Consider the following 14209-nt stretch of genomic DNA (forward strand, 5'->3'; position numbering starts at 1 on the left):
GTCCTGTGAGTCAAGTTGACACTGGAAGGTTGGAGGGCACCTTTGCATTTTTCATAGCATTCCACATAAGAGCATTAGCTGTGGGGCCAGAGGAAGCTGTGAGGGGACCCCCCCCAAAGGGCTGGAGCTGTAGGGATACTGGGTTGCCCTCTGTGGAACAGGCCAGTGAAGAGGCTCCTGTATGTTTTCCAAAAACCCCACACAGGGCCCTGGAGAGCCAGTACTTGGAGCCAGGGCACAGGGAGGGCTTTACTTGTCTTTTTAGCCCTCGTAGGCAGCCCAAATGCAGAGTAGCCAGAAATAGAGGGTGATGGAGAGGGATAAGAACAGGACTCCTTCCCTCTCCAGGTCCCTCTGGAGCAGGGACGATATTAGTAGTAAAATGGATTTGAGATTAAAGTCTTTGACTGAACTGAGAGACTGGATTTCTTTATACCAAGAATGACCACAAAGCTTTGGGATTGACCCCAGCTGTTACTTAAGAGCCAGGAATGGGGGACTCAACCTAGTGTTGCTAAGGGCCACAAAGGGAGAGAGAAAAAAGCCATTTCTTCCTTGTGGCCTACCAGGTTCATACAGTACAATAACCCTGTTGTGGGAGCCTGAGAGCCATAGGGCTTTTAGCTATCAAACCTTGCTCCAGTAGCACCACTTCCCATTCTGTGACAGGAGGTCAAGGGTTCCAGGGATCACTCAATGTCACAGTAACAAGCAAGCTCTTCATCTCTTCCTTCTGCCATCTTCACTGTGTCCACGATGTCTTCTCTCGTGGTCACAAGATGGCTGCCATGGTTCTGGGCATCACACATAGACCTGGCAAGGTCCAGTCAAAGTAGACTGGCATTTCTTCCACAGTGGTTTCTTTCAGGAGGAAGGAAGCCCTTCTACCCCAGCAGACTTCCTTGAAGAGCCCATTATCCAGAATTGAACCCATTCAGACTTACTCCAATCTTTGGAAAGATACCGGAGGTCACCATGATTGGCTTAGTCTCTGGAAATGAAGTTGGGAAAGGGTGAGCACCTGAGGAATGTCAGTCCTCTGCTATCAAGGTGGAAAGTCGCAAGGATGACTTTTGATTAGGTAACCAATAATGTCTGCCACAATGGTTCACATGACAAACTCCAGGGCAGGTGTGGTGGGCCGCAAGCTCTGCGTGAGCCTGTAAGTCAGATGCACTCTTAGGCTGTATTAATAAGAGAGTAGCATCCAGAGCGAGGGAGGGAATGGTCTTAGTGTCTCTGTGGTGGCTGGACCACATATGGTGTGCCAAGGCCCAAGCGGAGGAGTAAGCTGAAGCTCTTACAGAGCAGGGAGTTGGATGGGTAGGGTGGGGGATCTAATTGCACTGTGGGAAGTATGGATGAAAGAATAGGGTGTTTAACCTGGAGAAGACTAGGAGGTACCTTTCCATGTGGGGAGCCATCCTGAATCCTTTAGTGAAATGCCCACAACAGAGAAAACTACATCATGTGGTTCTAGAGAGCACAGCCAGACCTGGAAGCAGTTCTTATCTCCGTAGAAGGAAGGCATTCATGGTCATTAGAGCTGTTGCTCAATGAATGGCAGAGCTGCCTCATAGGGTGAGGGTCCTGTAAATGGAGGCTGTATGACCTGCTGGGAAGACATTGAGGTGATTCTTGCTTTGGGAAGGAGGCTCGATTACATGTCTCCCAGGCATGGAGGTGCAGGAGAAAGGGCTTGAGCTTAAGAGTCAGAGGGTCCTGGATGCGCTTTGCCACTTACTAGCTCTGTGACCTTGGGTGAATCACTTACCCTCTCTGAGTCTCATCTTTCTAATCTACCATACTACCCTGCCTCGCACAGTGGTTGTAGGATCTGTAAAGTCTATGGTACATAGTAGATGCTCAAGAATGAATGGACTGTTAATTGTCTGGTGTCTCCTTTACCTTTGAAAGAAGCTGGCAAGGACACCAGCTGTACAGTACCCTCAGTAGCCAAAAGTGTCCTTTGAGCCTTTTCTACCCTGGATGAGGCAGAAAGAGAGTTTTTACTACAAAGATGAGGATAGAGCCCAACAAAGCCCAGGCCAGGCTTCCTGTCCCAGAAGCACCTGTGGTCTCCCCAGTGGGACCTGGACACTCTGGAAGGATAGTGCCTCTCCAACCCTGATGATGGCTCCCAAGCAGGCCAGGGATGTGGGCCTTCATCCTGCCACTCTGATCCAGTGGTCAGACCAGAATATTCTGTGGCTGGGGATGACCTGGTCACATGCTCCCTCTTTAGGAAACAAGAACTGTTGGAAGAGTGTTGTTTTGGGAATTTGGCCTGGGTCAAAGCACGACCTTTCCCCCAGGAATCTTTGGCCCTTTCATCTGAAGGACAGGGGTTGTGGGCTGGACATTCTGCTTCTCTTGGTCCCAAGTCTAGGGCTCCGGGCAGAGGTTGCCCAGGACACATGGTGAAGTGGATAAAGTGTTCATGACAGCCCTGTGTCCTGTTAATGGGTTCTGTGAACCACGTCCACCTGGGGGGGGGGACCCTCCTCATGGGCACAGCATGGTAAGCTATGTGGGACACTCTGTTGCGACTGAGCAGCAGCCCTGGTCCAGCACATCGGTGGCCAAGGACGTGTCCCAGTGGTGGGCGTGGCTCTCAGATATACATTGGTGACCTCACTGTCAAACTGTCCTGGCTTTCAGGACCTTGGGTCTTTCTGAGCTTTAGTTCTGACATCTGTAAAATGGGGATGTTAATCCTTACCTAAATCACAGAGTTTTCCAATGAGCAGATGAGATAAAGTGAGAGAGCTTTGTAAATGGAAAATACCATAATGTGGGGAGTTCATGGCCAGAGATCACTGACGCCAATTCCATCATAGCCACTGGCCTAAGGGGGTGGCACCACACACAAAACCCTCCCCTGATGCCGGAAGCCTGAGGAGCAAGGGTCTCCTGGTATTTGTCCAGATGTGCATGTGGGAAATTTCCAGCATCAGAATGACTCAACCTCAGAGATTAGCAGCTTTCATCTGGGCCCCTACTCTGTATGTGTGTGTGTGTGTGTGTGTGTGTGTGTGTGTGTGTGTGTGTGTAGAGGAGTGGAAAGTGAGCCTATTTGGATACTAATCCTGGCTACGTCATTATCTTGTTTTACGACCTTGAGCATCTCACTTCCTCTCTGTGAGCCAAAATTTCTTCCTCTGAAAAAGGAGCTGGGCCAAGGATACAGGAGAGAGAGAGAGAGAGAGAGAGAGAGAGAGAGAGAGTACTTCTTTGCAATCTTCCAAAGGTGGTGGCAGTCCCCAAGGCTGTTGTTCCAACATTATTGCCACCTGGACAAGAGGAAGGGACTGTGTCCACTGTAGACCTCTTCTTTGGGGGGTCCCTTGAGAAATGGAGTCTCTCAACCTTCAAACCTGAACCCAGCTCTGGGAGTCTGAAGGGGCTCCCACTTTATGCTTCTTAGTGGAGATGGCCAGATGTGTTCTGGGTGGAAAGGCTGGTGTAGCCAACATGAGCAGTTGCTCTTTCCTCCAGCAATATGCCTGTCCTATAGAAGTCTTCCCTTGACCCTGGCTTTCTGAGATGAGTTGTGGGGTTACTGGTGGGCTTGGCGGGGGGCAATACTGAGCATGTAAAAAGAGCTAAATGGTCTTGAGTGGGAGTTGGGAGGATCTCAGGTAGACAGGATTTCTTAGCTCCATCAGAATCCGCCATCTTTGGAGGGTGACATTTTTTAGGTTTATAGTATTCCCTCTCACCAAGATTCTGAATTAGAAACGACACGTTCTGAACAGCTCTGTGACTTCTGCCGAACCTTCCCTGAAACCATGGACCACGCTGGTGAAAGAACACAGCGGGGTGGGTGAGAGCACATGCTGGGGGGCCATTGGGCCTGGGCTCAGATCCCAGCTCTGCCACTGATCCACAGCTTGATCTTGGCAAGTGAGCTGCTCCAGGCCTTGGTTTGAGTGGACCCATGATTGAAAATGACATACGTATTTTGCAAAGGTCATGGTCTTCAGTTATAGAAAGACTTATAAGCTAAACTCCTTTTAGAATTTCTTGAGGGGGCAGGACCAGCCGCTCTATGAGGCAGAGATTTTACTAGATCGGCATGTCCCAAAGCGTGCTCCGTGGAACACCGGGTGTGCGGAGATGACATGCAGAGGGTCTGGGGCTACGAGCGAGTTTGGGCAGAGCTGGGTTATGTACAGGTAAACAGCTGTGTTGGCTGCAGGGCTTTCCCCAACCTTTACTAAGCCCAGATAGCTCAGGAAGCTCCAAGAGTGAGTGAAGCGCTCAGTGTTTCCTTAGAATCATTTGCCTGTGGAACTCTTCTCCCACAAGGCATACCACAGGACACATTTTGGGAAGAGTTGTCATTGCACGCCTCTTTCTCTCTGGGCTCCCAGGAAGATTCTGCCTCTATCTGAAGCTTACACAGAGTAACCACATCAGTGGGGATCTTGGTATATTTATACCCCACATCCACTCTGCGGTGCTGGTTTTCTATTTTTGTTTTGCTGTACATATATTTTTTAGTGCAGGATGCCTCAGATGCTGTGTGGAAGCAAGGAGGGTGGAGATGGCATCCTGTGGAGATAAAGAGCCTGCAGTAGTTCTCCAGATAGTTCTGAGTCCTTAGGAGCTGGAGGCAGGGGCTGGGGTGCAGTTCATCACCGCCATCATTCTGATCACCCCTCGGGACACTGGGGTGAATGTAGCCCCTTGGGGATTCCTTCCAGTTCTGATTATTTTGCCCCCAGTGAGGAATAAAGGAGGGCAGGTGTCAGATATGTATGTCATACAAGAGCTGCTTAAGAAAGTAAAAGCAACCTTGCACTGGTCACTGCTGACCTCAGAAATGACGTCATTTCTATTGCTGCATTTAGCTTTGCTAAGAAGACAGAGAGAGCCGGGCCATGGGCAGGAAGCCCTGGCTTGTGACGAGGTGGTCTTAGGTATGGGTGAGCCAATTGGGAATGAACGTCCCAGCCTGCCATGGCCACCCTCAGAGCTGTGGGCCAGCAAGGAGCACGTCCCAGGAGCCTGCCTGCAGGGGCAGGGAGCAGCCAGGAGCACTGTCACATGGAGATGGCTGGGTCCTGCCTCCTGGGAGAAGGGTCTTTCTTTGAACTCTGAACCCCCAATAAATAGATCTCTCCCTGTTTATTTCAAGTAATCCAAGTGTGTAGATGGGGGGCCTTGGAGAAGTTGCCCCTACCAACCCCCCAGCTCCCTATTTCCCTGGAGCATTTCAATCTGCGGGGAGCAAACCAGAGAAATCAATTTAGTGGGTTGTGATCAGCATTTTATAACATGAACTAGGATAGAAAGTATTAGAATGCTTTGGTGGTGATAGTGGGGGTTAAGTGTTATTTCATGAAAGATAGGCAGAAAGGCATGCGGATAGATCGAAATGGGGTTGTGGTGGATAAGGTGTTACTATAGGTTGTACCCAGTGACATCTGGGAGCCTCTGGCACCAGCTGGGAGGGTGCATCTGCTCCCTGGGTCTGTCCTGGGGACTGGGGCCCCAGTTCCAACGGAGTTGTCCCTCCACACCCAGAGAGAAATATACCCTGAAGACAGAGGCTTGTGATGTGTCTTCCTTTGAAAAAGACATTTTTGTGTCAATCAGACCACTGATGCCTGGGAGTCCCCACTGGTAGAGAAGGGAATCCCCATTCTGGCAGACAAGGAGGTGTCATTGTCAGCTGGGGTGTGTCCAGTCAGACTCTGCAGGCTGCACGAGGAGGCGGAATGCTAGATTTGGAATTTTCAGTTCTGGTTCTAATCCTGGGTCTGCCACTCACTGCTGTGTGACTTAGGGAATGTGACTTGCCCCCTCTGGATTTCTGTGTACTCACATACGAGGGGAGGACTGGACCAGGTGATTTCTCTTCTAAGGTCTTATCTTGCTCCTATAGTTGTTCCAGGATGGCACTGAGAAAATCTGGGTCTTGGAGGAAATTACAAAGGGGATGCCAGTGTTGCTCCCAGATTGCTTCCTATCACTCCTGAAGCAAGGGGTTTGGTCAGCCTGAGGCCGATCAGCTAGGTGTGTCCATAGACCTTGGTGGTGGCAGGGGGATGGCCGCTCCCTGGCAGTGCCAAGGGTATACGATAAAGAGGCAGCTGAGCCTGAGCCTGGTCTCCATAGACAGCATTTATTAGACGCCATTCTCAGTGTGAAGACAGATAGGCAGGAGGGGAGGAAGGGAGGCCGTGGCAGCCATAGCCTTTGGGGTCCAGGGGCTGCCCGGGGTGGGGCGTGGGCGTGGGGGCATGTCACCCACATGTATTGCATATTCTGTGGCAGTGTGCCCAGGCATAAGGCATTGGGGAAGCAGAAAGGCTGCCTGCAGTGGGAGGGCGTGAGGGGGGGAAGCAACATCGGCCTTCCAGCTCCCTGGGAAAGACCCAGCTAGAGACCGAGCAGTCTGCCATGCTCTGCTGAGGACTGTTTGGCCTCCTTCCTCACCATCTCCCTGCAACTTTGGTTGTGGCTCCCTCGGGACTGACGGGACAGGACCCCTCGAGGGCAGGGTCACACACAGGACAGAGGTAGCCAGCACTGCCCCCCAGCCCCACACATAAACACAGAGGGCACCCCTGGGTCCTGGGCCCTCTTCTCCTTGGCACCTGGGCAGCCAGCTCCTCCACACCGAGACAGGACTGACACACAGGCCAGACGTCTTGTCTTTCAGGGGTTCCCAGAGGCTGGAGCACGCAGCTGGGGTGCAGCCGAGGCTGAGCACCCTCTGGGTCCCCCACCCCAGCTTCTCTGAATACCAGGACTGGCCTTGCTCAGCAGTGGTAGGGCGCTGACATGGGCACAACACAGGAGGGCAGTCTTGAGTGGGGAAAGGCCCCTCACCCGCCCCTCGATGCTGCCCTGAGACAGTTCCAGCTCCAGCTGTGGATCCCAACAGTGGAGTCTAGGGTCTCACCTCCATCTGCTGCTCTGTGTCAGGGTTTCTGGTTGCAGGTGGGGTCGGCAGCGGGCACATCAGATCCAAACTCCCTACCTGGGAGGGGCGTCCCTTGCTGCAGCCTTAATTTATCTCCAGCTACCTGGGACCCAGGCACCATCACTGGCTGTAGAGCCAGGGATAATGTCCCAGTAGGATATGCTTGACAGTTCTCTAGCTCATTCTACCTAATTCCCAACCCCCTAGAGCCCCAGCAAGGAGCCTGGCTTTCTTCCATGAGCCTCAGCCCTGCTTCCTTGTTTGTGAGCAGGCAGTCCAGAGACTGAGGGGTCCTGCCCACCTCAGGGTCCCATCCAGAGCCCCTGGCTCCCTGCCAAGTGGCGTGGATGCTGAGCCCCAACAATGGCTCAGTCCTGGGGTCTGCCTCTGGTGTAAGCCCCCGTGGCTCACACAGTGCCTGGGTGTGCAGGGCAGGAGCTCTGCTTTCAACAGTGGGCAGAGGAGTCAGAAGGAAAGGGTGCTGAGGCTTAGAACAAGCAGCCTGTGCCTTTTGCTATCTGCGTCACCTCGGGCAACTCACTTCCCCTGCCTGGGAGTCAGTGTCATCTGTAAAACGGGGCTGAGAACTCCTGCCCTGGTGACCTAACCGGGGCATTGTGAGAATCAAGCGAATGAATAGTCAGGACAGGGTTTTCAGAGGCTAAACTCATTCCACAGATTTAAGAGTTGGTTGTTGTCAGCAGTGGCCGGGGATGGCAAGTATGAAGTTTTCTGTTCAATTCTAAGGGCAGTGTCTGAGGCTGGACTTCTCTCACCCCTATGTGGGCTGGAGGCCAGTAAACTCTCACTTACCACTAGACCACCCTGCAGCCTGGAGGGCCACTACCTCCCCCTCGCTCCCCTGTCCCTCCTGCAGCCTGCCCGTCCTTGTTTCAGTCGGCCTGCCTTCTGGGGACTAGCTCTAGGGACTGCTGGCTTTCCACTTTCTCCATAACTGCGAAGCCATGCAAAACAACACAAAAGGTAGTGGGAGGTTGGGAGACACAGCTGGGGATGGGGAAGGGGAGTGGGGCTGAGTGGGGGTGACCTGAACAAAGACACCTTGGCTTTTGGAGCCTCGGGAAGGTGGGAGACCTGGCAGGACAGAGGTATAAATAGAGATGCAAACTTACACGGAACACGAAGTTCCCTCCGGATGGAGGAGGAGGGTGGGGGTGGTCTGGGTACCAGCAGGGCCTCTGAGAACTGGGGAGCTCCTTCGATTTCCAGAGGGACGGGAGGCTCCCAGCTGCTGCCTTCCCTCCCCCACCCCCACCCCCCGAATTTCACATTTCTCGGAATTTGCAGGGCACGGATGTCCTGAGACATCCTCAGAGCCCGGGCTCCTGCCGGCTGGTGCACGAGCAGGCACAGTTGGAGATGGGGGGGTCAGGGGAGGGGTGAGGAGGGGCGTGGGGGGAGCCCCGAGGGGCCTCCTCCAGGACCCCTGGGGCTCCTCGGGCAGGAGCGCCCCCTCCCCCGCCCCGCCTGCACCCCCAGGCGCTCCAGGCCCCGCAGGGGCGTTCACACGGAGCTCCTGCGCTTCATGAGGCCGCGGAAGGTGGACAGGCTGTGCAGGCCCGTGGACACGGAGCTGATGGCCGAGCGCTGCGCCCCGCTGCACAGGCAGCGGTGCGAGGGCGTGTCGCTGTAGCGGCCGCCCCCTCCCGGCGACGAGTGGCTCTGCTCGACGCACGTGTCGGACGTGGAGAGGTCCCGCGGGATGATCATGGGGATGGAGTACTGCAGCTTCTCGCGGCTCTTGTACCAGAGGCACGAGCACATGGACTGGAAGTGCAGCACCTCGGCGTACACGTTGCGGAAGCCGCCGCCGCCCGCCGCCGCCGTGGACGAGGCGGTGTCCGTGGTGTGCGCGCTGCCACCCGCGCCCCCGCCGCCAACGCCGCCCGCGCCCGCGCCCGCGCCGCCCCCGCCCGCCTGCCCGTTGCGCGTGAGCAGCGCGCGGTGCTCGGCGTCGCGCTTCTCGTCCTCGGCGTTCATGGTCATGAAGCGCAGCACCACGAGGTTGAGGAAGGCGCCGATGACCGTGAGGCCCGTGAGGATGTACACGAAGCTGAAGGCCACGTACTGCGGCTGCGTCTGCAGCGCCTGGTCCTTCTGCAGCGCCACGTAGTCGCCGAAGCCGATGGTGGTGAGCGTGATGAAGCAGTAGTAGTAGGCCTGGAAGAAGGTCCAGTGCTCGTAGTAGGAGAAGGCGGCGGCGCCGATGCACAGCGTGCTGATGCACGAGAAGAAGCCGATGAGCACCATGTTGGCCATGGACACGTCGGCGCGCCGCATGCCCAGCCCCCTCTTGGCGCGGTGCAGCAAGTACTTCACGAAGGTGTTGATGCGCTCGCCCAGGCTCTGGAACATGACGAGCGTGAGCGGGATGCCCAGAAGCGCGTAGAACATGCAGAACACCTTGCCGCCGTCGGTGCTGGGCGCTGCGTGGCCATAGCCTGGGGGAAGGCGGGGGAAGAGGAGAGAAAGCACGCACTGTGGGGCCGCTCTTCCAGAAACCCTGCCCCCTTCCCCCGAGATCTCTGCCCTCCACCTCCCCGAGCTTGGCAGATTCGGGCCTCTCCTTCCAGCCGACACTAACGGGTGCATCCTTGACCCCCCACACCGTGCCAGTTCCTTGTTGATGCTCTTGGTCGACTCCATAGGGTAGGTGGGAAGGAAAGGAGGAAACTGGGAGGGTTAAGCGATTTTTCCAAGGTCCCACCGTTTGGGAGTAGACCAACCTCACCTGCGTGTGACCTGGAGTCTGTTTGGCTACAAAGACCTAACTTTGCTAAATCTAGAGAAGAAGCTGACTCATAATGCCGTGGGAACTTCGTCCAGAGGTAGCAGAGATAGTGTGAAGGGTACTGGCAGGTCATCTGGGAGACCTGGGTTCTAGTTCAGTGTCTGGGGGCTTTGGACCTGTTCCTTGTCCTCTCTGGACCTCAGTTGCCTTGCTGTAAGGGGTGGGGGTGGACAGCCCATGATTCCACTGAAGGACACTGAAGCATGCATGGATGGCTCCTTGATGACTCCCCTGCTGCCAGCCAAAGCTTATGAGGGTAGTTGGCAACTGGGGCCCTCCAGTCTCCCTGAGGCAGCTGGCCTACTAGTGTCAGGGGAGAAAGGAGACATTGCCTCTCTGCCAGCTGGATGAATGGTGCTCCAGGGTCTTCACTGGCCCCAGTCTGGAGCCCTGAGGTCATCTTCTGTGCCTGGTCCTGAAGTAGAGTCTGTCCTCATGGAGAGGTGGCTTTGCCCCTGGTAAAGTAGAGACTTTGCCTGTCCTTCCAGGTGTTTCTATCACCAGCCAGACAAAACCAACCCCTGTCTCCTCCACACTGCCCCCAGCCTTCACTAAGCAGGGAGCTGGGCAGAGGAAAAGCTTCCCTCTGAACCAGCCATGAAATGGCCTTAGGTCAGGAGTTGTGCCTGGAGACCTGGAGGGGAAAAGACCCTGGCTAGGAACTCAGAAGCCCTAAGCACACATTCTGGCCCTGTCACTAGGGACTGTGTGACCTTGGGCAAATTACTCCCCCCCCTTCCCCCTCAGAGCATGTTTCCTCATTTGTAAAATGAGGTCTGCTGGTCCTGGTCTTGCTTTTTTCACTGGGCTGTTAAGATATTTATTACTTTTATTAGTAGGATTATTATAATAAAATAATGCTGGTTGGCAGGATTTCCAATTTCCTCCTAAGTCTTATCAAAATGTAACCAAAAGCTTCTTTTTCCATGCAGCTGTCCAGGATTCCTCACTGGAAATGATCTTCTCTGCTTTGAGTGGCACTGAGAATGTTCAGCTTTTGAACTCCAGGGACAGTATTACCACCATCCCTGCTCTTTCCCCTAGGTCCCCCAACCACATATGTACAGCTAACCACTGGCTTGGGGTGAAAGGGTGGGCACTGCAGCACCTTGTCATGTTTCTGTCAAGCTTCCCCTCCCCGTTGCCAGCCACACCTGTGGAGTATGCCCAAAACATGTGGATGGCAAGGTAGGGCACCATGTACTTTGGTGTCTATTCTGAATTAGAATCCTGACTCTGCCATGGACTGCTTTATTTTCGTTTTTAAAAACAAAACATGTGAGCCTCAGTTTCTACATGTGTAAAATGGGGCTAGTAAGTAGAAAGCCTGTCTCACAGGGCTTTTGGGGAGAAATAAATGAGATAATGTGTATAATGCACTTAGCCCACTTAGCCTAGAGTCTGGTACATATCAAATGCTCAATAATGGCTCACTATGATTAGTAATGAATGAAGTGCCAGATCTCCCTCACATTTCCAGGCTGGGGGTGGGGGCGCAGTTCAGTTCCAGTCAAGCTGGCATCTCTATCAGCCCAAGGCCATTTGAATCTTAAAGCTCAGGAAGATCTGGGGACAGCTGTTTGGAGTGTGTGAGGCTGTGGGATGCCCTTAGAATGGACTCCCCTGCCCCCCACCAGGGCACCTAGCTGGTTGACTGTGTCACTCTGTGCCAGGGGCCTGGATAGCTGAGCTCTCGAGCTGCCATGCCTGCCTGGCCTGTCTGTGTCCCAGCAGGGTGAGAACAGATTGTGCCCGCCAGCTCGGCCAAGGCAGCCAGACCACAACTCACCTCGACAGCTGGGCAGGCCTGAGCCAGAGCTACATCTTATCCTGTCCTTCCCTGTCCCCCAGGCCAGCACTGCCCTGGGTGTGGGGGAGGGCATGGCACTGTGGATGGGGCTGGACATTGATTGGGTAGCATGGGCCCAGCCCCAGCTTGACCACATGCTGGCTGTGTGACCTTGGGTGAATCCATTCCCTTTCTGGACCTCTTTTGCCTTGTCTTCACTCTGGGGGGTTGAACTGCAGCTGTTAATACCCAGCCTGTTGGGTGCAGGGATGGGGTAAATGGGTGACAGGCATTAAGGAGGGCACATGATGAGAGGAACACTGGGCATTATACTTATGTTGGCCAATTGAATTTAAATTAAAAAAAATATAAAAAATACCCAGCCTGGTTGCCCAACACAGCTGCCATCAGGAGTAAAGGAGAGACTGGTTGTGCAAATACTTCAGAACCTGTGGGGCTCGTGATGAAGCAGCAGTGATGGGATCTCACAGGGAAAAGGCTGCCTGAGAGTGTGGTCTGGGGGTAGGGCAACCTCTGTGGGGTCAATGGTAAGGACCCCCCCTCTCACAACCACCACCACCACCTTGCCCTGTGCTCATTCAGAGGCTCTGACTTCTCTGGGACCCATCGTTATTTAGGAAAACCCAGTGTCTGCTGGCCTGGCAGCACTGTGGCTGCCCACAAAGCCCCCAGCTGCAGACAGGCTATCCCTGGTCTAAATACAGCCCATGTCCCAGCAGACATGAGGCCACCTTCTTCCCCTGGGCCTGTCTGCACCCTCCTGGCCTCTGCTGGCTCAGGTCCTGAGGGCCTTTGTGTTTTCCCCAGCTCCCAGCCAGAGGCAACAACTCCTTCCTCTGCCTGCCTTCTATTGGTGTTCAAAGCAGTGGCACAACCAGGCTTACCCAAAGGCTTTTATCAAGCCAGAGCCTCATGCCCCGCTCTATGCACTGTCCTGTCCAGGGTGGCCCCAGCCTGGATGAACCTCACCCTTGGGGTCAGATGCCTCCTGCTGCCCACCCTTCCTCCCTCCCTCCCATGGGCTGAAGCTTAAGGTCTTATCCTTCAGATACATTTTAGACTTTAATCCCGAAAAACTTCCACAAGGCCATGATTATGACTATCTCTGTTTTATAGCTGAAAAAGGCTGGAGAGGCCTTGTGAGTTGGCCAAGGCCTCTAGGACTTTCTGACTCATCGCTCATTCCGATGCCTCAGAGCCGATTCATCACCCAGGAAGGGTGAGCAGGATGGGAAACTGAGACCCTGAGAGGAGTGCCATCCACTTGGAGCCTCATCCTTGGGCACTGCCCGGAGCCAGATGTGGCTCAAGTGGCAGCAAGAGCGCCATGCCCAGGGAACCAGATGCTTCTCCGAGTACCTGGCCCAGAGTAGGCGTGCCCTTGTCCCCTCATCTGTTCCCTTGTCACTGGGTGAAAGGGCAAGGGAGCTATGAGGACCTGCTGACGTGGGCTCCCAGCTGGGAGGAGTGCCAGCTAGGGTGGAGCCACTCCCGGGGGGCCCTGGAACTTCTGGGAAGTAACTGGGAGTTTGGCAAGGCCTGTCTGCCTGCCAGCAGGCCCGCCGCCTGCCGGGTCCTTGCCCACGTCAGGCGTGGGTTTACGAGAGAGGGGGCAGAAGGTTGTCCCCACCTCCTTGCCGTCCAGCTCTGCAAGTCTTTGGGCGAGGGGCTCCCTCAGTCCTTGTGTATCGCTGACACACAAAGAAGCTGTGCTCTGGGGCTGATTCCCTGAGGACCTTCCCTCACAGGCCTGATGGACTGACCAGCCACAACTCACACCTCGACCATGAGACTCTAGCCACTCCCTCTCAGAGTACTGGCCCGGGCAGTCACTGCCCCTCATTCTCCCAGCCACCCTTCCTGAATCCACCAGACTCATGGGTTCTCAGAGCCAGAGAAGTGCTTAGTGATCCTCTGACCCAATCCTTACATGGTACAGATGAGGAAATAGAGGCCCAGAGAAGGAGAGGGAGCTGTTCAAGATCATACAGTGAATGGCAGCGCAAGGACTATATCCCAGGGTCCTCAGTTCTAAACTCAATGCTCTGCCCTCTGCTCTCTGGCTCAGTGTGACCAAGGTTGACTTGTTCATTCAACAAGGCCCCAGCAGCCCCCACTTGTGAGCAGCTCAGCTAAGAGATGGTCCTGGAACCTGTCTGGAGGCATAGAATTCACCTGAGGAAGCCAGGTGGCTGGACATATAAATTAATTATGTGGTCTGACATAAATATTAATTATGGATATTTGGGGCAGCAGGAAAAATGAGAGTGGAGCACGAAGCCTCCAGGCCTCAGTTGCTCTGTTTTCTTCCTGATAATCACCAAGGAGCTCAGAAACTGGCCAAAGCTGTCTTCTTGGGAGATGCAGAGGGTGAGGGGTTGGAACCCCCACTCCCTTATTGGATTTTCTCTTCCTGTGGCCTACTTCCTTCTAGTTAAAGCACACATTATCAGTCTGAACCCTTGGTGATGGCCTTGGCTGGACTGGGCTCAGCTGCCCGTTCTCCACTGACTTCACGTGCCCCGACAGTCTGAGTGCCTGACCTCCTACCCCTGGCCTAGCTGGCTACAAAGCTGGAACTCTGACTACAGCCTTGGGTGGAGATGAAAGCATGGGGCTACAGAGGTGGGAGATCTGGAGGTCTGACCTG

General features: G+C 54.5%; 1 protein-coding gene across 1 annotated transcript in view; it reads right to left on the reverse strand.

The window, feature by feature from the left end:
• Positions 1-6114: 6114 nt before the first annotated feature.
• Positions 6115-14209, reverse strand: part of KCNK3 (potassium two pore domain channel subfamily K member 3) — a 38193-nt gene continuing 30098 nt past the window's right edge. The window contains exon 2 of the mRNA XM_041755256.1: positions 6115-9399. Coding sequence (XP_041611190.1) covers positions 8462-9399 — 938 coding nt within the window. The 3' untranslated portion in view covers positions 6115-8461. The remainder of the gene's footprint in view (positions 9400-14209) is intronic.

This window comes from Vulpes lagopus, chromosome 5 (genome assembly GCF_018345385.1).
Source record: "Vulpes lagopus strain Blue_001 chromosome 5, ASM1834538v1, whole genome shotgun sequence".
Lineage (NCBI taxonomy): Eukaryota > Metazoa > Chordata > Mammalia > Carnivora > Canidae > Vulpes > Vulpes lagopus.